The following is a 14,611-nucleotide window of genomic DNA, read 5'->3' on the forward strand; positions in this document are numbered from 1 at the left end:
CTGCAGCAGCCACCTTCACGCTTTGCTTGCAGCAGTACAGTTGGGTGCACCCAGGTTGACCGTCCGTCAGACGACAGTGTGGGCATCATTCGTCCTGTACAACTCTAGAAGGCCCTCAGTGAACAGCCCCAAGATAAATTGTAACAGCCGGGGGTTGGGCCAACCTGGACCAACAGGGGTGCGATCCGGTGTGGACCAACCAATACAATACCATGTGTACCAACATGGGCAGACCAGAGTGGAGAGCGGATGATGACAAAACCCGGCAACCTCATATGGCCAATTGCAGAACCTAGTCCCGACTTCCCTCGGCATGTGCTAGCATAGCAGATACATACTCTATAGGATAGAAGGTATCTTGACTTGGAGGCTCGCCACGATGGGGGCCCGACGATGGCTGAGTAGTTTAGGTTTGTTGGCGATTTTGGCTCTAAGCAGCACAATTATACTACATGCAGCTGCTAGTAAAGCTGCAGAGCTGGAAGGACTTGACGCGCCGGAGGATGAGGTTGTGCCGCAGCCTGCCGGGGTCGGCCAGGACGTTTTCGCAAGCGATCACGCACAGACAAAGGAGTCAAAACATGACCCTGCCGCGAAACCCCGGGCAGCGGCTCAGCCAAAGCCCAAGATCGTTGCCCCCGCAGCACCGCGCACGTATTACATGGAAATTGTTGCTGGTGGTGAGAAATTAGCTTTCTATGACGCTGCGAGAATCTCGCATACCTTCAACTTGAAAAAGTCTGGGGCTTAGGTCAGGGGGACTGCGGGGGACTGCACACGCTCACGTGTCCTTGCCGCCTCCGACCCCCCCCCCCACCACACACACACACACACCACAGTGGTTGTGCTGCTTTACGTGATTGTTGCGCTGCTGGGCACGCGTGGCAATGATGCCATCGCTCAGGCCTTCGCAAGGTGTGGCAGGGCCTGCAAAGCCAGGGGGCGGCCAGGGATAAAGGTGAAATCATGTGGGACAACCACGGCTTCGTGACCCCCTCGCCTTTCCCACTTTCCCGAACCCAGCCTTTGCCACTATGCGCTGCTCTGCTCTACAACAGGCAGCACTGTGTCTCGCCCGACTCCATCTTCCCGCGCCAGTTTGCCATGTGCGGCGCCGGCGACCCTGGCCCCAACGGCGTGCGCTCGGCGCTGGTGAAGGAGAGCACCAACACCTACAAGTTCTATGCCAGCGGCAGGAGGCACTGCCAGGTGGGCGGGGAAAGGGGGCATGGAACGTGTGGGGTGGGATGCAATGGTATGGGACAGGCACATGATCGGCGAGAGAGCTGGAAGGCATTTGCCGCGCGCAGGCGGTCTGTAGAGCCACCCAGCTCCCGATGCATGCACGTCCATGTGCTATCCGGAGCCAGAGCACACGCAGCTGATAACCCCGCGGCGTCCTCATACTGAGCCCCTGGGCAGCAGGCAGCCCGTCCCGCTGCACCCGTAACACACCTGCATCCTGTGCTGCCTCTGGCTCACACCGCCTCAATCCATGCCGCGCCGCTGCACACGCACACACAGGGTCTGCTGGCCACGCTGGTCCTGAAGAACCGCGCGGACCTGCTGGGCTGGCTGCTGGGGCTGTTCTTCCCGCAGGAGGACCTGCTGGAGGTGCGGGGGATGCCGTTGGGGCGGGGGTGCGGGGGCAGTGGAGGAGTGGAGGGGCAGTGGGGGCGGGGGCAGTGGAGGAGTGGAGGGGCAGTGGGGGCGGGGCAATGGAGGAGTGGAGGGGGGAGCGGCACTGGGCGGGACGCTGGCAACGGAGGCGCGGAGGCGGAGGTGGAGGCGGGCAGTTGAGAGGTGGAAGAGGGCGGGGAGGAGGAGGCGGGCAGTGGGGGGCGGGACAGAGGGCAGGTGGGGGCAGGGGTTGAGGCGAGGCGAGGGCGGGGCGGAGGTGGAGATGGCAGTGCGGTGAGGCGGGATGGGGTGGGACAGGTGCTGGGCACAACGCTGCGCTGCGTGTTGTTCAAGCCCTGAGGCTTCACGCCTACTCGCCTGATCGCCTGCCTGCCTGCCTGCCTGCCTTACCACCTACCCACAGATTGAGGTGTACGTGAGCGACATGTCGCCCATGGTCATGGCCGTGGCCACCCCGCGCCAGGTGGGGGCGGCGTGGGGCCTGGGCGTGTGCCGCAACCCACCAGCCTGTCCTTGCCGTTTGAACCCTTCGATCGCGGGCTGCGCTACCCACGCGCTCAACGGCAATCGGTTGCGTGCTGTGCACCCCGCAGGCCAAGGCGCTGCAGGACCGCCGCGACGTCCGCGCCTACACCAAGCCGGTCAAGGTGCAGCCGCAACCGGGCGCCGCCGCGGGCGGCGACGGCGTCCCGTCCTGGAACAACGCCAAGCTGCAGGTGGGCGCGGGTGCGGGTGCGGGTGCGGTGTGGCGGCAGCAGGGCATTGGCTGGAGCACCGATGTATCCCCGGCCGCACTTCCGGGCTGGCGTGGGCACTCGCGTGCGTGCGGCTGACGGATTGGCCGCTGGTTGTCCTTGGTTCCATGAGGAATAGATATTGAAGAGTTGTGGTGCGGCCTCGCTACACAGGTGCTGGCCGAGCACAGCTCCTTCTTCTACGACCTGTTCGGAGAGCCGCGCCTGCACGGCATCTTCACCTCGGCCGCACACGCCGACAAGCTGCGCCTGTTCCGCAGGTGCGCCGCGGACCTCACAGCGGACTACAGGGCCCCCGCTGCTGCCGCTGCCAGTGCTGCTGTTGCAATCATGTTCGCCACGGGTTTGGGGCTATGGGGCTTGGGCAGGCGTGCGCACGCCACATGCTCCGCTGCCGCGCACTTTTGCAAGTGGCCATGCGGCCGACGTGTTGTGTTGTTGGCTCTGTGTGCCTCTGTGGCTGCAGCCTGCTGGTGAGCAGCGAGAACGGCGGCGGCCAGAAGCAGGTGCTGCGCTTTGTGTTCGCGCTGCCGTCGGCGGACGACATGGCCGCGCTGGCGCCGCTGCTGGCGCTGGTGCCGCTGCTGACCGACCTGGTGCGCGGAAGGGGGAGGCAAGGCGGGTTGGCCGTCCCTGACTGGCGGGAGTGGATTGGGGTACCGTAGTTATTGTCGAGCCCAGCTGAATCGAGACCCGGAGGCTTGGGCCTTCAGGGGGTACGGAGGCACAGGCGGAAGTATGAAGTCGCTGGGCTTGACGCAGGGCTGCGCACGGAAAGCACGTTGCTGATTATATGTTCCTTTGTTGCGGCTGCCGCCGCGCCTGCCGCAGGTGGCCATGTACCGCGTCAACCCGGAGCTGAAGAAGAAGCTGGCGGAGGCGCGCGCCCGCACAGAGGAGGCGCTGGCGGAGGCGGAGGAGGCGCGCAAGAAGCGGGTGGAGGCGCTGCAGCGGAAGAAGATCGAGAAGGCGCTCGAGGAGAAGGTGAGGGAAGGCGGAGTGCTAATGGTGCGGATGGGGTGCGAGTTATGGCGGCTGAGGGGTAGTATGTCATGTGAGGTGTGCGCTCGGGTTTTGATGGCACTCGGCGACACTCAATTCTGCTCACTGTCATCGTCTAGTATGAGCATTACCTGTACCCTCGCACCGACGAAACAATTTCAACAGGAGCGGCTGGCGCGCTTGAATCCGGAGGCGCGGCGCAAGGCGGAGGAGAAGCTGGCCAAGCAGGTGCGGCTGGACGAGGGCGTGTGTGCGACTGTGTGGGCAGGCGGGTGCGGGCGAGCGGATGCACCGGCAGGGTGGGCGCGCAGGCAAGGGTGTGGTGGTGCCCGTGGCTTTGGTGCCCGTGGCGTGCGCGGGCAGGTGGGCGCCTGCACAAGTGTATAAACGCGCACCGTGCTGCGACAGGTTGCCGCGGCAGGCTGGGCTGCGGCGTCGCGCGTTGTCCGTGTCGAGCAGCGGGGTCGGTCAGGCTCGGCCGCACGTGCGCGGGACCTGCTTCAGTCGACTGGCTGCTCGCTGACATGTTGTGTTGTTCTGGTGTTGTTGTGGCGCCCCACGCAATGCAGGCCGCCAAGAAGGGCATGAAGGTCAAGATGGTGCGCATGTGAGGCGGGTGCTATGCTTACAGCGGCGGCGATATGGCGCCCTACGGCGCTGCAGTGGCCGTTCCACTCATGCGTCCAGCTTTGTTTACAGCTGCACTCATCCTGCGAGAGCAGTACAGCTGCACTCACGCTGCGAGAGCAGGCTGGCTTGCACTACGGGAACTGGCTTGGGCTTGCTGAGGCTCTGGGCCGTGTGGGTTTGCGTGAGTTTGTGACTGCGCATGAGGTACCGAAGGCGTGCGTACGGTAGGCGGGCGGCAATGGAAAGGCTGTACTGGCCGTTAACGCAGGGAGAGAGGGGCTGTCGGACCGGACGCGAGCGATACTGGACTCTGACTTGGAATGCTGGAGTTACAGCGTATGGCACGAGGGTGCAACCCAAGCAGCACGGCGGGTGGTGCGCATTGTTCGTGGGGGCTCGTGGGGGCAAGCGCCGTGAAGGCGCGATGGAATGACATGTGGCGCCGCCGAGTTGGGGCTGGCGCGCGCGTAGGAGCGCAGGCATGCGGTGCAGCGCTGAGTCCCGAGAAGGATGTGTCCTGAATCTTAAGGTGTCGCATTCCATTTGAACACTAAGCGGTTAGGTGTGGGCGGCGCGCGGGAGCCACGGTTTCTATATGGGCGGTTCGAGCAGCGAGGGCGGGAGGCCATAGAAGCCATCAGGTAAGCGTACGAATGTGTACACATGTCAGGGGGCAGGTGCAGGATAATGAAGGGCAAAGCGGTATAGCAATAGAGGAGTGGAGGGGGGTGGCGGGGCGGGGGTTAGGGGAGGGGAGGGATGCAGTTCCGCGGGGAGGGGGAGGGCCACTGACCCCACGACACGGATTGGGCCTCATCCTCCGAAAGGTTGCAAAGCTCAACTTCCGAGCATAAGTTGCGTATACCTTCATGTCTTTCCTGACCCTCACCTTGAACTGCCCTCTGGCTGAAGAAAGACCTAATATTCCTCCGATTCGGACAAGGTGGCACTTGTCTACCCGCACCTGCCTCGGACTCGGCTATCAAGGAGCATTAATACTATTGGACGTTATGCGTTACAATTGTCAGTAGGAGCCGATACCCTACTTCCGGTCTGGACGTAGCTCGAACGCATCGACGATGAGACCTGTCTTTTTAGAGGGCCCGGGCACTGAAGTCCAATACCCAGTATCTGCACACACGGCAAACTACTCAGATGCATTGACAGCGAGGGAGGTCATCCTGCACACCGGCTTCGTTGGGCTGTTCTTCAACGGGTGCCTCGTGTCGGCCTTCATAGCCTTTTTTATAGCGCAGACCTGTAAGGTGTTCACGCACTACTACACCGAGCAGGTATACACATGTCAGAATACTAGGTGGCGGGTGTGGGGAATACGGTGGGGAGAAAGACTGGATAGTGGCAGGAGTTACGGGTATGTGCAGGTGCGCGGGCGCACCGAGAGGTTATGGGAGGTTGGGTAGTTCATTGCAATCCCAAATTAACCTTGGGTGGGGCGAGGGTTACGTCGCATCCGTACTGCAGTGCGGGTTGCGCGGCCACGCCCCGCAAGGGCCACACACCCTGAAGTGCCCGGTCACGGAGTTACGGGCCTGTACGGGCATGTGGAAGGGCCCTGTGGTAACCAGCGATGCAAGGCAGCAATCCATACCGGTAGTTACACGGGTGTTATGCCTACAACACCATGAGCAATTGACGACTCTTGAAGCCTGCGCTCTCGCTCTGCCGCTGTGCCTCAGGTGTGGGACTTGCAACGCATGGTGGGGTCTGGCGGCATGCCCAGCTCCCACACCGCCCTCATCGTGGCACTGACCACAGCGGTGAGGAGGGGGGGCACGGGGAGGGGTCCAGGGCGGCGGGATAGCACGTGCCACTGCTGCACTGGGCCCGCGCCGCACCGGGCCTGTTGCGCCGCACACGTCGTGGCGCTGTCCGACCACCGTGTCAGTATCCGTAGCCATTGCCATGCGCAGTGGCTCTGCCTCCGGCGTACGCCTCTTGGCACGCCGCCCGACACAACTCCTTGTGTGCCTCCCTTCGTGTTTACCCCCTGGGTTGGGCGACGATTCCTTGACTCTTGAACGGGCACATAACCCCCTCCCACCCTCTCCCCCATGCGGCTCGGCCCCCTGTCAGGTGGGTGTGGAGAACGGCACCAGCAGCACACTGTTCGCGGCGTGCCTGGTGCTGGCGCTCATAGTCATGTACGACGCCACGGGGGTGCGGCTGCACGCGGGCCGCCAGGCCACCGTGCTCAACATCATCATCGCCGAGATGCCGCCCGACCACCCCGTGCAGGTGGGGCAGGGAGGGGGAGAGATGGGGGGGGTTGTAATTACCAGCCCAAACTTAACCAAACTAAGCTAAAACGAGCGGAGCACAGGTAGAGACGTTAGCTGCAGATGATGATACTTATGGGGTGGGGGCCGAGGCGCCGTGAGCAGCAGGGCAAGCGGCGCCGGCGATAAATATCGCCGCCTGGGCTCGGTGGCACGCACAACAGCACAGGACAGGCACGCAGAGACGACAAACAAAACCCACGACTTACCTGGCGACCAGGAAAGCAGCCCCGGCGCCAGGCACGCAGCGTCGGGCCAGGAGCGCGACATATGGTAAATACCAGCCCAAGCTAAACCATACCAAGCTAAACTAGCGGAGCACAGGCAGAGGCGTTACTTGCAAGGGGGTAGGGGGAGGGAGGGGCTGGGGTTACCGGAGAATCAAACCGTATGGGAGGGAGGTTAAGGGGCAGCGGGATTGAAGAGCCGATCCGAGGGCGGCTGGACTGCAAGGGGGAGCTCTGCGCCTGTGCTGCGGGCAGCGGCTGCAGGTGGGGATGGGGCTGCGGGTGTGCTTTAGTTTGGGAAGGAGGGAGGGAGGGCGGGGGGGGCCCGTTTAGCGCGGGATGAAGTGGCCTTGGCACATGGCTATCCCCACTTGTACTTGTAGTCGATACACGGACTTAGCCCTGCTGTTGGAGCTCTTACCAGTTGCCTTGCCTCGTGTGTGTGATGCTGCAGGACGGCGGGCGGCTGCGGGACTCGCTGGGGCACACGCCCATACAGGTGGGGCGGGGCGGGGCGGGGCGGGGCGGGCGCCCGGGGCCTGGCTGGCTATGTGGACGAGACAGTGCGCAGTGGGTCCTGTTGCATGGCAATATGTGTATGCTGTCGCCTGTGCGTATAGATGCTCTTCGCGAGCGGCCACTCATGTGTGCCTCGTGCCATGCACCTGCAGGTGGCTGTGGGCGCCGTGCTGGGTGTGGTGGTGGGGCTCGTAGTGGAGAACCTGTACTTGTTAGGAGACAAGTCCGGGGCGGGGGGCAGCTTCCACTGAGCGGGGCTGCATGTGCCGAAGCCACAGCAGTGGCGGGGCGGCTGTGACATCGCGCTGTGGTGGTGGAGCATAGCGGGGTAGGTGGCGTCGCTTGCATTCATCAACGGTAGGGACTGGACTTGGGACTTGCAATTAGGCTGAAGGTTGTGACGCCGCGTTGGAGAGGATGTCCAGTTTGTTATTCGGATGTGCTCTTGTGGAACAGGTCTGAGGCTTCACGGTGGCACCCAATAGAAGTTGGGTGCCTTGATACCGATGTTTCTGGGGGTGTGTTGGACTTGTGGGCTACCTGTGTTAGCAATGTGCGTTCTGGTCATTCTTTTCTGGATAGGCTTTACAAGAAGAGGCGTCGGCGCGCAGGTTGAGACCGGGCTGTGTCTGGCTGGGGTCAGCGGGAGAGCACAACGTTCAATGGGCAATGGCGAGGGTGTGGCAGCTTTGTGGAGTCGGCGTCGGCTTGGCTGGTCGGGATGTGATGCTGGTCGGGATGCTGCGAAGGGCTGTGCTTGACCTGGTCCCAGCGGGCATCGGAGCCAACGGTACCTGGGGCCAAAGCGCCCCCTGGGTTACATCCGGAAGGTGATGTGAACTCGGTAGACTTTCGGGCTCAAGGGCTCAGCCGGTGAACGTGATATGTATGTAGTGTGGGCCCACTCTAGGAAGGAAAGGAAGGTCCTCTGGGAACTGTACGTGTACTTTTGGCCAAGGAGCATTCATACTGGATTAGCCTAACCTTGAATAAGCGTCGAGGTGTAAGCCGTGTAACCAAACGGGTTGTGCGATGCCCGGCTGTGCATCCTTGCCTCCAAAAGCGGTCGGACCCGTACAGCCTGACGACATCACCTAAGATACGCGCCACAGCCCTCTCCCTCGGCCTGTCATTGACCGACCGCCGACAACCGCAGGCTCTCGCCATCTCCGCGCTTTGCATATTAAGCAACGTCGTGTCTGGTCCACGGCCATTGGTCTCACCGCCGCAAGCTAGCTGCACTCGCAGGGAACCTGCAATCAATCTCGCTGCAACATCAAGAACCCAAAACGATAGCAACACACACCCGGGCCAGCGCAAACACCTGCGCACCGCCGCTGACTTCCAGCCAACCCCTTCCCCCTATACCCTCCCCCAGTCCGCCCCTGCTAGACCACTCAAGGCCGCGCCTTCTCGCGATCCAGGCACCACGCATCCCTCAGGCGGCCAGTGCGGCCCAGTCCACGGCGGCTGCGATGCGGTCTATGTCGCTGACGACAATGTCCGCCAGCTCATCCGCCCGGCCCGCCACCACCGTGATCACATCCCGCAGCACTGCGTCGTTGCCCAGGATGTCGATGTGCGCGGCGGCAGCGGGGCCGCCCCTGTACGACAAGGGCCAGCGGGAGGCGCGACGGCAAGCGCAGCGGATCCCGTGTCACGGCGAAGGGCGTCATCATTGGGTGGGCACACGGTTTGCATGTGGGGGTTCTAGCTGATAAGGCTGCCATCAAGCGACGGTCAACGAAAGCAGCCCACCTTGCGTCCTGAAGCATCGACACGGCTTTGTGCTTGTACTCCCGGGTCACCTGCGCACAAGCCACGGCAGCAGCAGCGGCAGGGAGGCAACAACAACTGAGTGGTGGGACAGTGCCGCTGGCGCGAAACCCGAACACATCGGACCATCCACATGCACCAAAGGGGCGCCTCCCCTGCCTGGGGGCCTGGGGCCAGTGCTCCTGGCATGTGGTGGCACCACCTCGCCCCACCCGCACCCAGCCCGCACCCACCCGCCCCGCACCCACCACTCTCATGGCTCCCGGGTTGAGGTGCCCCGCCTCCCGCCAGCCGCCGCGGCACATGAGCCCCAGGCTCAGCAGCGGCACTGTTCCGTCGCCGTCGCTGATGTGCACCCCCACGTCCTGGGGGACAGGGCGCAGGAGCAAAGCGGCCGAGAGCGAGTGGGCAAATGGACTCGGAGTATACGGAGGACGCACGCGAGGGCGGGAGGTGTTGTGACGAGCGCGGACCTGGTACCGGTACAGCCGAACATAGCCATAACTCCTGTTCCCGCAGCCCCCGACCTCTTACCAACGCGCTCTGCGCTTGCGTGACGTCTTTCATGATCATCCAACCCGATGAGGCATCGCCGCCCGCGTCCGGGTTAGCCTCCTCCCCGGATGCGGTGGCGCCCCGCGGCGGCACCCCCCTCTCCGCATCAGCCTCCGCAGTGCCGTCCGTTGTCGCCATGCCGTCACCGTCACCGCCCCCAGCGGCCTGCGGCGGTGGCTGTGCGTCCGCCGCCGGAGCGGCGGCGGCGTTGCCCGCCGGCGCATTCGCGGCCGCAGCAGTTGCGGTGGCCGCGGCGCCGGTCGGCGGCGGTGGCCTGAGGTAGTGGTACCCGCGCTCCGTTGGCAGTCCAACGCCGTAGAGGCATACCATTGTTGTCTTGGGAGCGCTAGGGAGCGGCGTGCGGGTGGCGTCAGGAAACAGAGCCACCCGCCCGCTACCCGCGCTAGAGCCGCCACGCCCGATCCCGGCTGCGCCGGCACCGCCAGCGGTTGAGTCCTTGACTCTGTCGGCTCCGCCCACCGCCTGTGCCGCGGGGCTGCCGGCGGCGGCAGGGGCGGCGCGGTCTGAGGCAGCGGCAGCGCGCTTACGAACCGCCTCGGCTGCGGGCGATTGATGTGGGCGCAGCGCGGCGGGTACTTCAGCTTAAGCTTCGAGACTCACGCACCGCAGCAACACATAATGTTTAACACAATGGACGGAACGCCGCCTGACGTCATCCGCTGGGTCCATCGCTTCCAAGAGCAGGCGGCCCGGCCACCGCCGCACGCACCTGCCTCCTCCGCCGGCAGCTGCAGTGCGCCCCACTGCGCGATGTTGGCGCTGACCAGGGGGCCGCCCACCTCTCGCAGCAGTGCGATGAACCCCGACACGTCCAGCCGTGTGACCTGCGGGGATGCGGCAGGCGGCAGGTGGCAGGTGGGGGCAACGGCGAGTCGGGAGGTCAGTGGCGCGTCACTGCAGATAGCCCACACAGTATATCAAACGAGGAAATCGTCTGCTTTGCGGCGCGTTTGGCACTGTGCTGTTCACCCACATGGTCGCTGTTGAGGAATTCTGCGGCATCAACGCCGCCCCCAACGAGCTTCTTAATTGTGTCCGCAATCGCCGCAATGGCCTTGCTGCTGCTGCTGCCGCCGCTGCCACTGCTGCCGGTGCCTGCAGAGCCGGTGCTGTTGCTGGCTGTGGTGCTGTTTACAGCCGTGGCAGCCGTAGCATTGTCGCCGCCACCCGCAGTGCCGACCGCCGCTGCCTCGGCCGGAGCTAGCGCTGCACCACCGGCACTGCCGGCACCGCCAGTTCCATTGACAGCATCCTCGCCGCTTCCGCTTCCGCTTCCGCTTCCGCTTCCGCTTCCGCTTCCACTGCCGCTTCCACTGCCGCTGCCGCTGCCGCTGCCGCTGCCCGCATCCACGTCCTGGCTGACCTCGGCGACCAGCTGGCTGAGCTGCTCGCGCTGCTGCTGCGGGGCGGCGGCCATGAGCGCCTGCCAGTTGTGCGGCCACAGAGACACCATGGAGCTGCGGCGCGGGGGGGGGGGGAGGACGGGGAGGGGATGGGAAGGGTGAGGCGGGGGCCGATGCGGGTGGGCAAAAGTGCGACGGGGACTGGAGAACGGCGCGATGGGAAGGCGATTGGATATGGGAGCGCTAGCGCGCATACCCGACATCTGGGACCGAACAGGATTCGCCGCAGCAGCCGACACGGGCATGCAGCTTCTTTCCCTCTTGCCGCACACGTGCGACACGGCGGCGGCCGCACACTCCTCACCCGAACGTGCGGCGGTTGGCCCGCATCTCGGGCGTGTCGTCGGGCGCCCAGGAGGCGTTGCCCCACACGCCCGGCCCGCCCACAGGCAGCATGGCGTAGGAGGCTCCCCAGCTGCGCCACACGCGGGTGCGGGCGGCGCGCGGGACCATGTTGGAGGTCAGGAAGCCCGCCAGGGCCCCGAGCTGGGCGGTGTCGCGTGTCTCGCCTGAATACGGGTGCAGGGGGCGTGAGGGAGGATGGCGCGAGGGAGCGTGCAGAGGGCGGGCGGGTAGGTAGGTAGGTAGGTGGGTAGGTGGGTAGGAAGGTGGAAGGCAAAGCCGTGTATGCGCGTGTGCGTGTGGCGGATGCATAGGAAGGTGGAAGGCAAAGCCGTGTATGCGCGTGTGCGTGTGGCGGATGCAGAAGATACGGTAGGCGGCGGGGCGGGGTGTGTGGAGGAGCGTGCATGTCGCACGCACCCGCACGACAGCTCGCGCCGCACAGACGGCGGCGCCGGCTGTTCTGCCGCACCTACACGGCTAAGGCCCAACAGAACAGCCAGACCCGGTGTCGCCCCATGCGCACCCGACAGCAGCGCAGACACGGACTTTGGCACGCCCAGGCTGGTGCCGGCGATGTTGATGGTGCTGGCGATGTGGCGGTCCACCCAGCCGCCACCGCTGTGGCCGCTGCCGCCGCCCGAGCGCGGCTGCTTGCCGCCCTCCTCCTCCTCCGCGGCGGCGGCCTCCACCCAGTGCATGAAGGCGCGGAACTGCGGCGGGCATCGCCACCGGGCACCAATCAATCTCGGCAGCAGCACCAGACGTCAAGAGTCAGCAGCACGCAGTTGTTTCGCTCTCAATCTCTCTCTAGCCTAGCCCAGCGGCCAGCTTGACGGCCTGCCAGTGCCAGGCGTGCGGCCATGCAGGACACGGTACACAGCGGAGGGCGCCGTAGCGGTTCCCTCCGGCCCGCCCCCACATGGCTGCAGCTCATGCTCCGTGCCGTATTGGGCACATGGCGAAAACACCTGGCAAGTCTTCGCCGGACGGCCACCCCCCCCCCCCTTCCCCCTACGCACCACGTTCTCTCCGTACGAGTGGCTGGTGACCACCACCCGCTCCCCCGTCAGCTCCACAAGCTGCTCGATGGTGCGCCGCAGCCGCGTGTAGTAGCCATCGCGCTCCTGTGGTGGGCGGCGGCAAGGGTGATGGTACGCAGGAGAGTCAGACGGGAGTGCATCAGCGGCGCGGACTGCTGCGAGTCGAGGTTGGCGGCGTGAAGCCGAACGTCTTGCACCGGGGCCCCCCGCAGCAGTATCAGTAACCATGCAGGCGCTTTAACGGCCTTTCAAGTACCAGGCGTACGGCACTTCACCCGGCCCCTCACCTCCAGCAGCGGCACGGCCAGCCGCCAGTCGTACGGCATGCTGACTAGGCTGTTGCTGTCGTACCCCACGTCAGCCAGCGCCTCCACCAGCTTGCCCCACACCCTGGCGACAGCGCAGGAGGACGTGAAGGAGAGGCCAACAGGGCGCGCCGAGGACAGGATTCCGTGCTCGCAATGCCGGGTCTATGGAGAACGCCCAAAGCCCCCACTACATGCCCACATGCGCCCCCACATGCGCGTCCTTCCCCACAACGCCTCCGCCTCACCAGTAGCCTTGTATGAAATAGTCAACCGCCTCCAGCCCCAGCGCGGCGCGCAGCTTGATGCCCTCCGGGTCCTGAGGCAGGGGGAGCGGAGGGAGCAGGGTAGGTGTGGACGCGGGGCAGGTGCGGGTGCGGGTGCAGCAAACTGGTGGCTTGCCTTATGTGCAATACGTGGCGGTGTGCGCCGTTGCATGGCCGCCGTCAACATGCAGCCGCGCGCTCTCACCCACCCACCCATCCACCCATCCACCCACATCCACCCACATTCAGCCACATCCACCCACACCCAGCCACGCACCAGGCCCGACACTGTGTCCAGCTCCATGTGGCGGAACCAACACGCCGCGTCCGTCAGGAAGGCCTGTACGGCAGTGCCGCAGTGGGGACCTCAACGACACGGCCTGGCCTGACGTGACGTACGGCAATGTCACACAAGCAGCATGCCCATGAAAGGCGGAGAACCCGTCGCAAACGACTTACAATCCCCGCACCCGCACCCAGTACCCAGTGCCCTCCCAATGCCACGTCCCCCACCCCCGTCCTGGGTCTAGCTTTGTTCGGGACTTTGGGGTTCCGAGTACGCCACCCCTTCCCCCACCTCCCCTTCCCCCACCTCCCCGGCCCCACCTCCCCGGCCCCCACCTCCCCACCCCCGGTTGCCCGGCCCCCACACCTGCACCATGGCCAGGGTCCCCCACATGCGCTGTCGGAAGTAGCGCTGGCCACATGGCAGGCCCCGCCACAGCTCCAGACCCGAGGTCACAAAGCCTGCACAGCGCGCCAGCAGCAGTCACGGCCACACCCTCACAGGCCAAAGCCCGAGCAACCGCGCGGCTGCCAACAACCTACCGTAGAAACTGTGCAATGCACCCAGCCAAAGCGCCCTCTACCCGCTGCCGCCGCAAGCCCCGCCTCGCCCTCCTGCCCGCACCTGGCACAATGACCACCGGGTGTTTGGCTCGGTAGCCGCGCCGCGCCATCAGCTGACCCGGCCGCAGCCCCGCAGCCTCATCCGCAGCCGCCGTGGCATTAACCTCTGCCCCCGCACCCGCACCCGCCCCGGCACCGGCTCCAGCGGGCCCCCCGCCAGTCGCCGCCGGGCCGCCGGGTATGCTCAGCGCGGGCAGCTGTGCTAGGAATGCCCGCAGCTGCTGCGCCGCCGTCACTGTACGGCTAGTCAGACCATCCATGCCGGCTGATGCCATGTCGCCTGTGACGCCGAACAGCGCCAGCAGGCCGTTATAGGCGCTGCTGTTGGCGGCGGCGGCGGCGGCGCTGGTGCCGTTGAGGGCGGAGGAGGGCACGGCGAAGCCAGCGGAGGCGAGCAATGAGTCCAGGGCTACGATGGAGGGGAGCGGCGGTAGGTAGGCATTGAGGCGAGGCAGGCCCAGGGAGTCGTGCAGAAGCTCAGCGACTGGGCCCTCCTGCGGGATGGGGGGCAAGGGTTGCGTTTTATGGGACGGTGTGTTGGGGGCGTGACCCCTGGAGTACAGTACATGGGCAGGCTCAGCCGTACTCGCCTCCACCATTAGTGCGGGCGGCAGCAGCACCAGCGGCAGCAGCACCACCCCCGCCGCCGCCAGCCATAGCACCAGACGCCGCTCCGATTTTGGTTGGGCAGCATGCGGTCCTTGCCGGTGCTGCTGAGACTGGGAGTGCGAGTGCGAGTGCGAGTGGCTGGGGGTTGCGTGCACGTTATGGTCCCTTCCAGGCTTGGCTTTTGACGGTGTCGCCGCGGACGCCTCGGCACTGGTTCCTCCCTTCTTTCGTTGTCGAGCATTGCTATTGCCTTTTGTTGGGGTCGTCATGGTGCTGCGAGAAGCTGCGCGTCTGATGTGTATCGGCGATGT

The 14,611-nt window shown here is 65.0% G+C and overlaps 3 protein-coding genes across 3 annotated transcripts; 2 read left to right on the forward strand and 1 right to left on the reverse strand.

The window, feature by feature from the left end:
• Window positions 1-297: 297 nt before the first annotated feature.
• Window positions 298-4,749, forward strand: CHLRE_02g106300v5 (uncharacterized protein). Its single transcript, XM_043059807.1, has 11 exons — window positions 298-680; window positions 840-915; window positions 1,059-1,209; window positions 1,525-1,614; window positions 2,045-2,104; window positions 2,235-2,357; window positions 2,550-2,656; window positions 2,863-2,992; window positions 3,228-3,380; window positions 3,564-3,626; window positions 3,968-4,749. Exons 1-11 carry the CDS (start codon window positions 662-664, stop codon window positions 4,007-4,009), a joined length of 1,014 nt encoding a protein of 337 aa, XP_042927441.1. The 5' UTR covers window positions 298-661; the 3' UTR covers window positions 4,010-4,749.
• Window positions 4,750-4,897: 148 nt separating this feature from the next.
• On the forward strand, window positions 4,898-8,099 carry CHLRE_02g106350v5 (uncharacterized protein). The gene is made up of 5 exons (XM_001699918.2): window positions 4,898-5,320; window positions 5,726-5,806; window positions 6,123-6,284; window positions 7,007-7,051; window positions 7,224-8,099. The coding sequence occupies exons 1-5, from the start codon at window positions 5,108-5,110 to the stop codon at window positions 7,320-7,322; spliced, it is 600 nt and encodes a 199-aa protein (XP_001699970.1). The 5' UTR covers window positions 4,898-5,107; the 3' UTR covers window positions 7,323-8,099.
• A 2-nt stretch (window positions 8,100-8,101) lies between these two features.
• On the reverse strand, window positions 8,102-14,597 carry CHLRE_02g106400v5 (uncharacterized protein). Its single transcript, XM_043059808.1, has 15 exons — window positions 14,282-14,597; window positions 13,693-14,185; window positions 13,435-13,529; window positions 13,060-13,122; window positions 12,765-12,835; window positions 12,499-12,601; window positions 12,191-12,295; window positions 11,695-11,881; window positions 11,131-11,335; window positions 10,397-10,880; window positions 10,133-10,247; window positions 9,382-9,962; window positions 9,096-9,212; window positions 8,830-8,879; window positions 8,102-8,675 (listed from the first exon to the last, which is right to left on the reverse strand). The coding sequence occupies exons 1-15, from the start codon at window positions 14,567-14,569 to the stop codon at window positions 8,510-8,512; spliced, it is 3,123 nt and encodes a 1,040-aa protein (XP_042927442.1). The 5' UTR covers window positions 14,570-14,597; the 3' UTR covers window positions 8,102-8,509.
• Between the last annotated feature and the right edge of the window lie 14 nt (window positions 14,598-14,611).

Source organism: Chlamydomonas reinhardtii, chromosome 2 (genome assembly GCF_000002595.2).
Source record: "Chlamydomonas reinhardtii strain CC-503 cw92 mt+ chromosome 2, whole genome shotgun sequence".
Classification (NCBI taxonomy): Eukaryota; Viridiplantae; Chlorophyta; class Chlorophyceae; order Chlamydomonadales; family Chlamydomonadaceae; genus Chlamydomonas; species Chlamydomonas reinhardtii.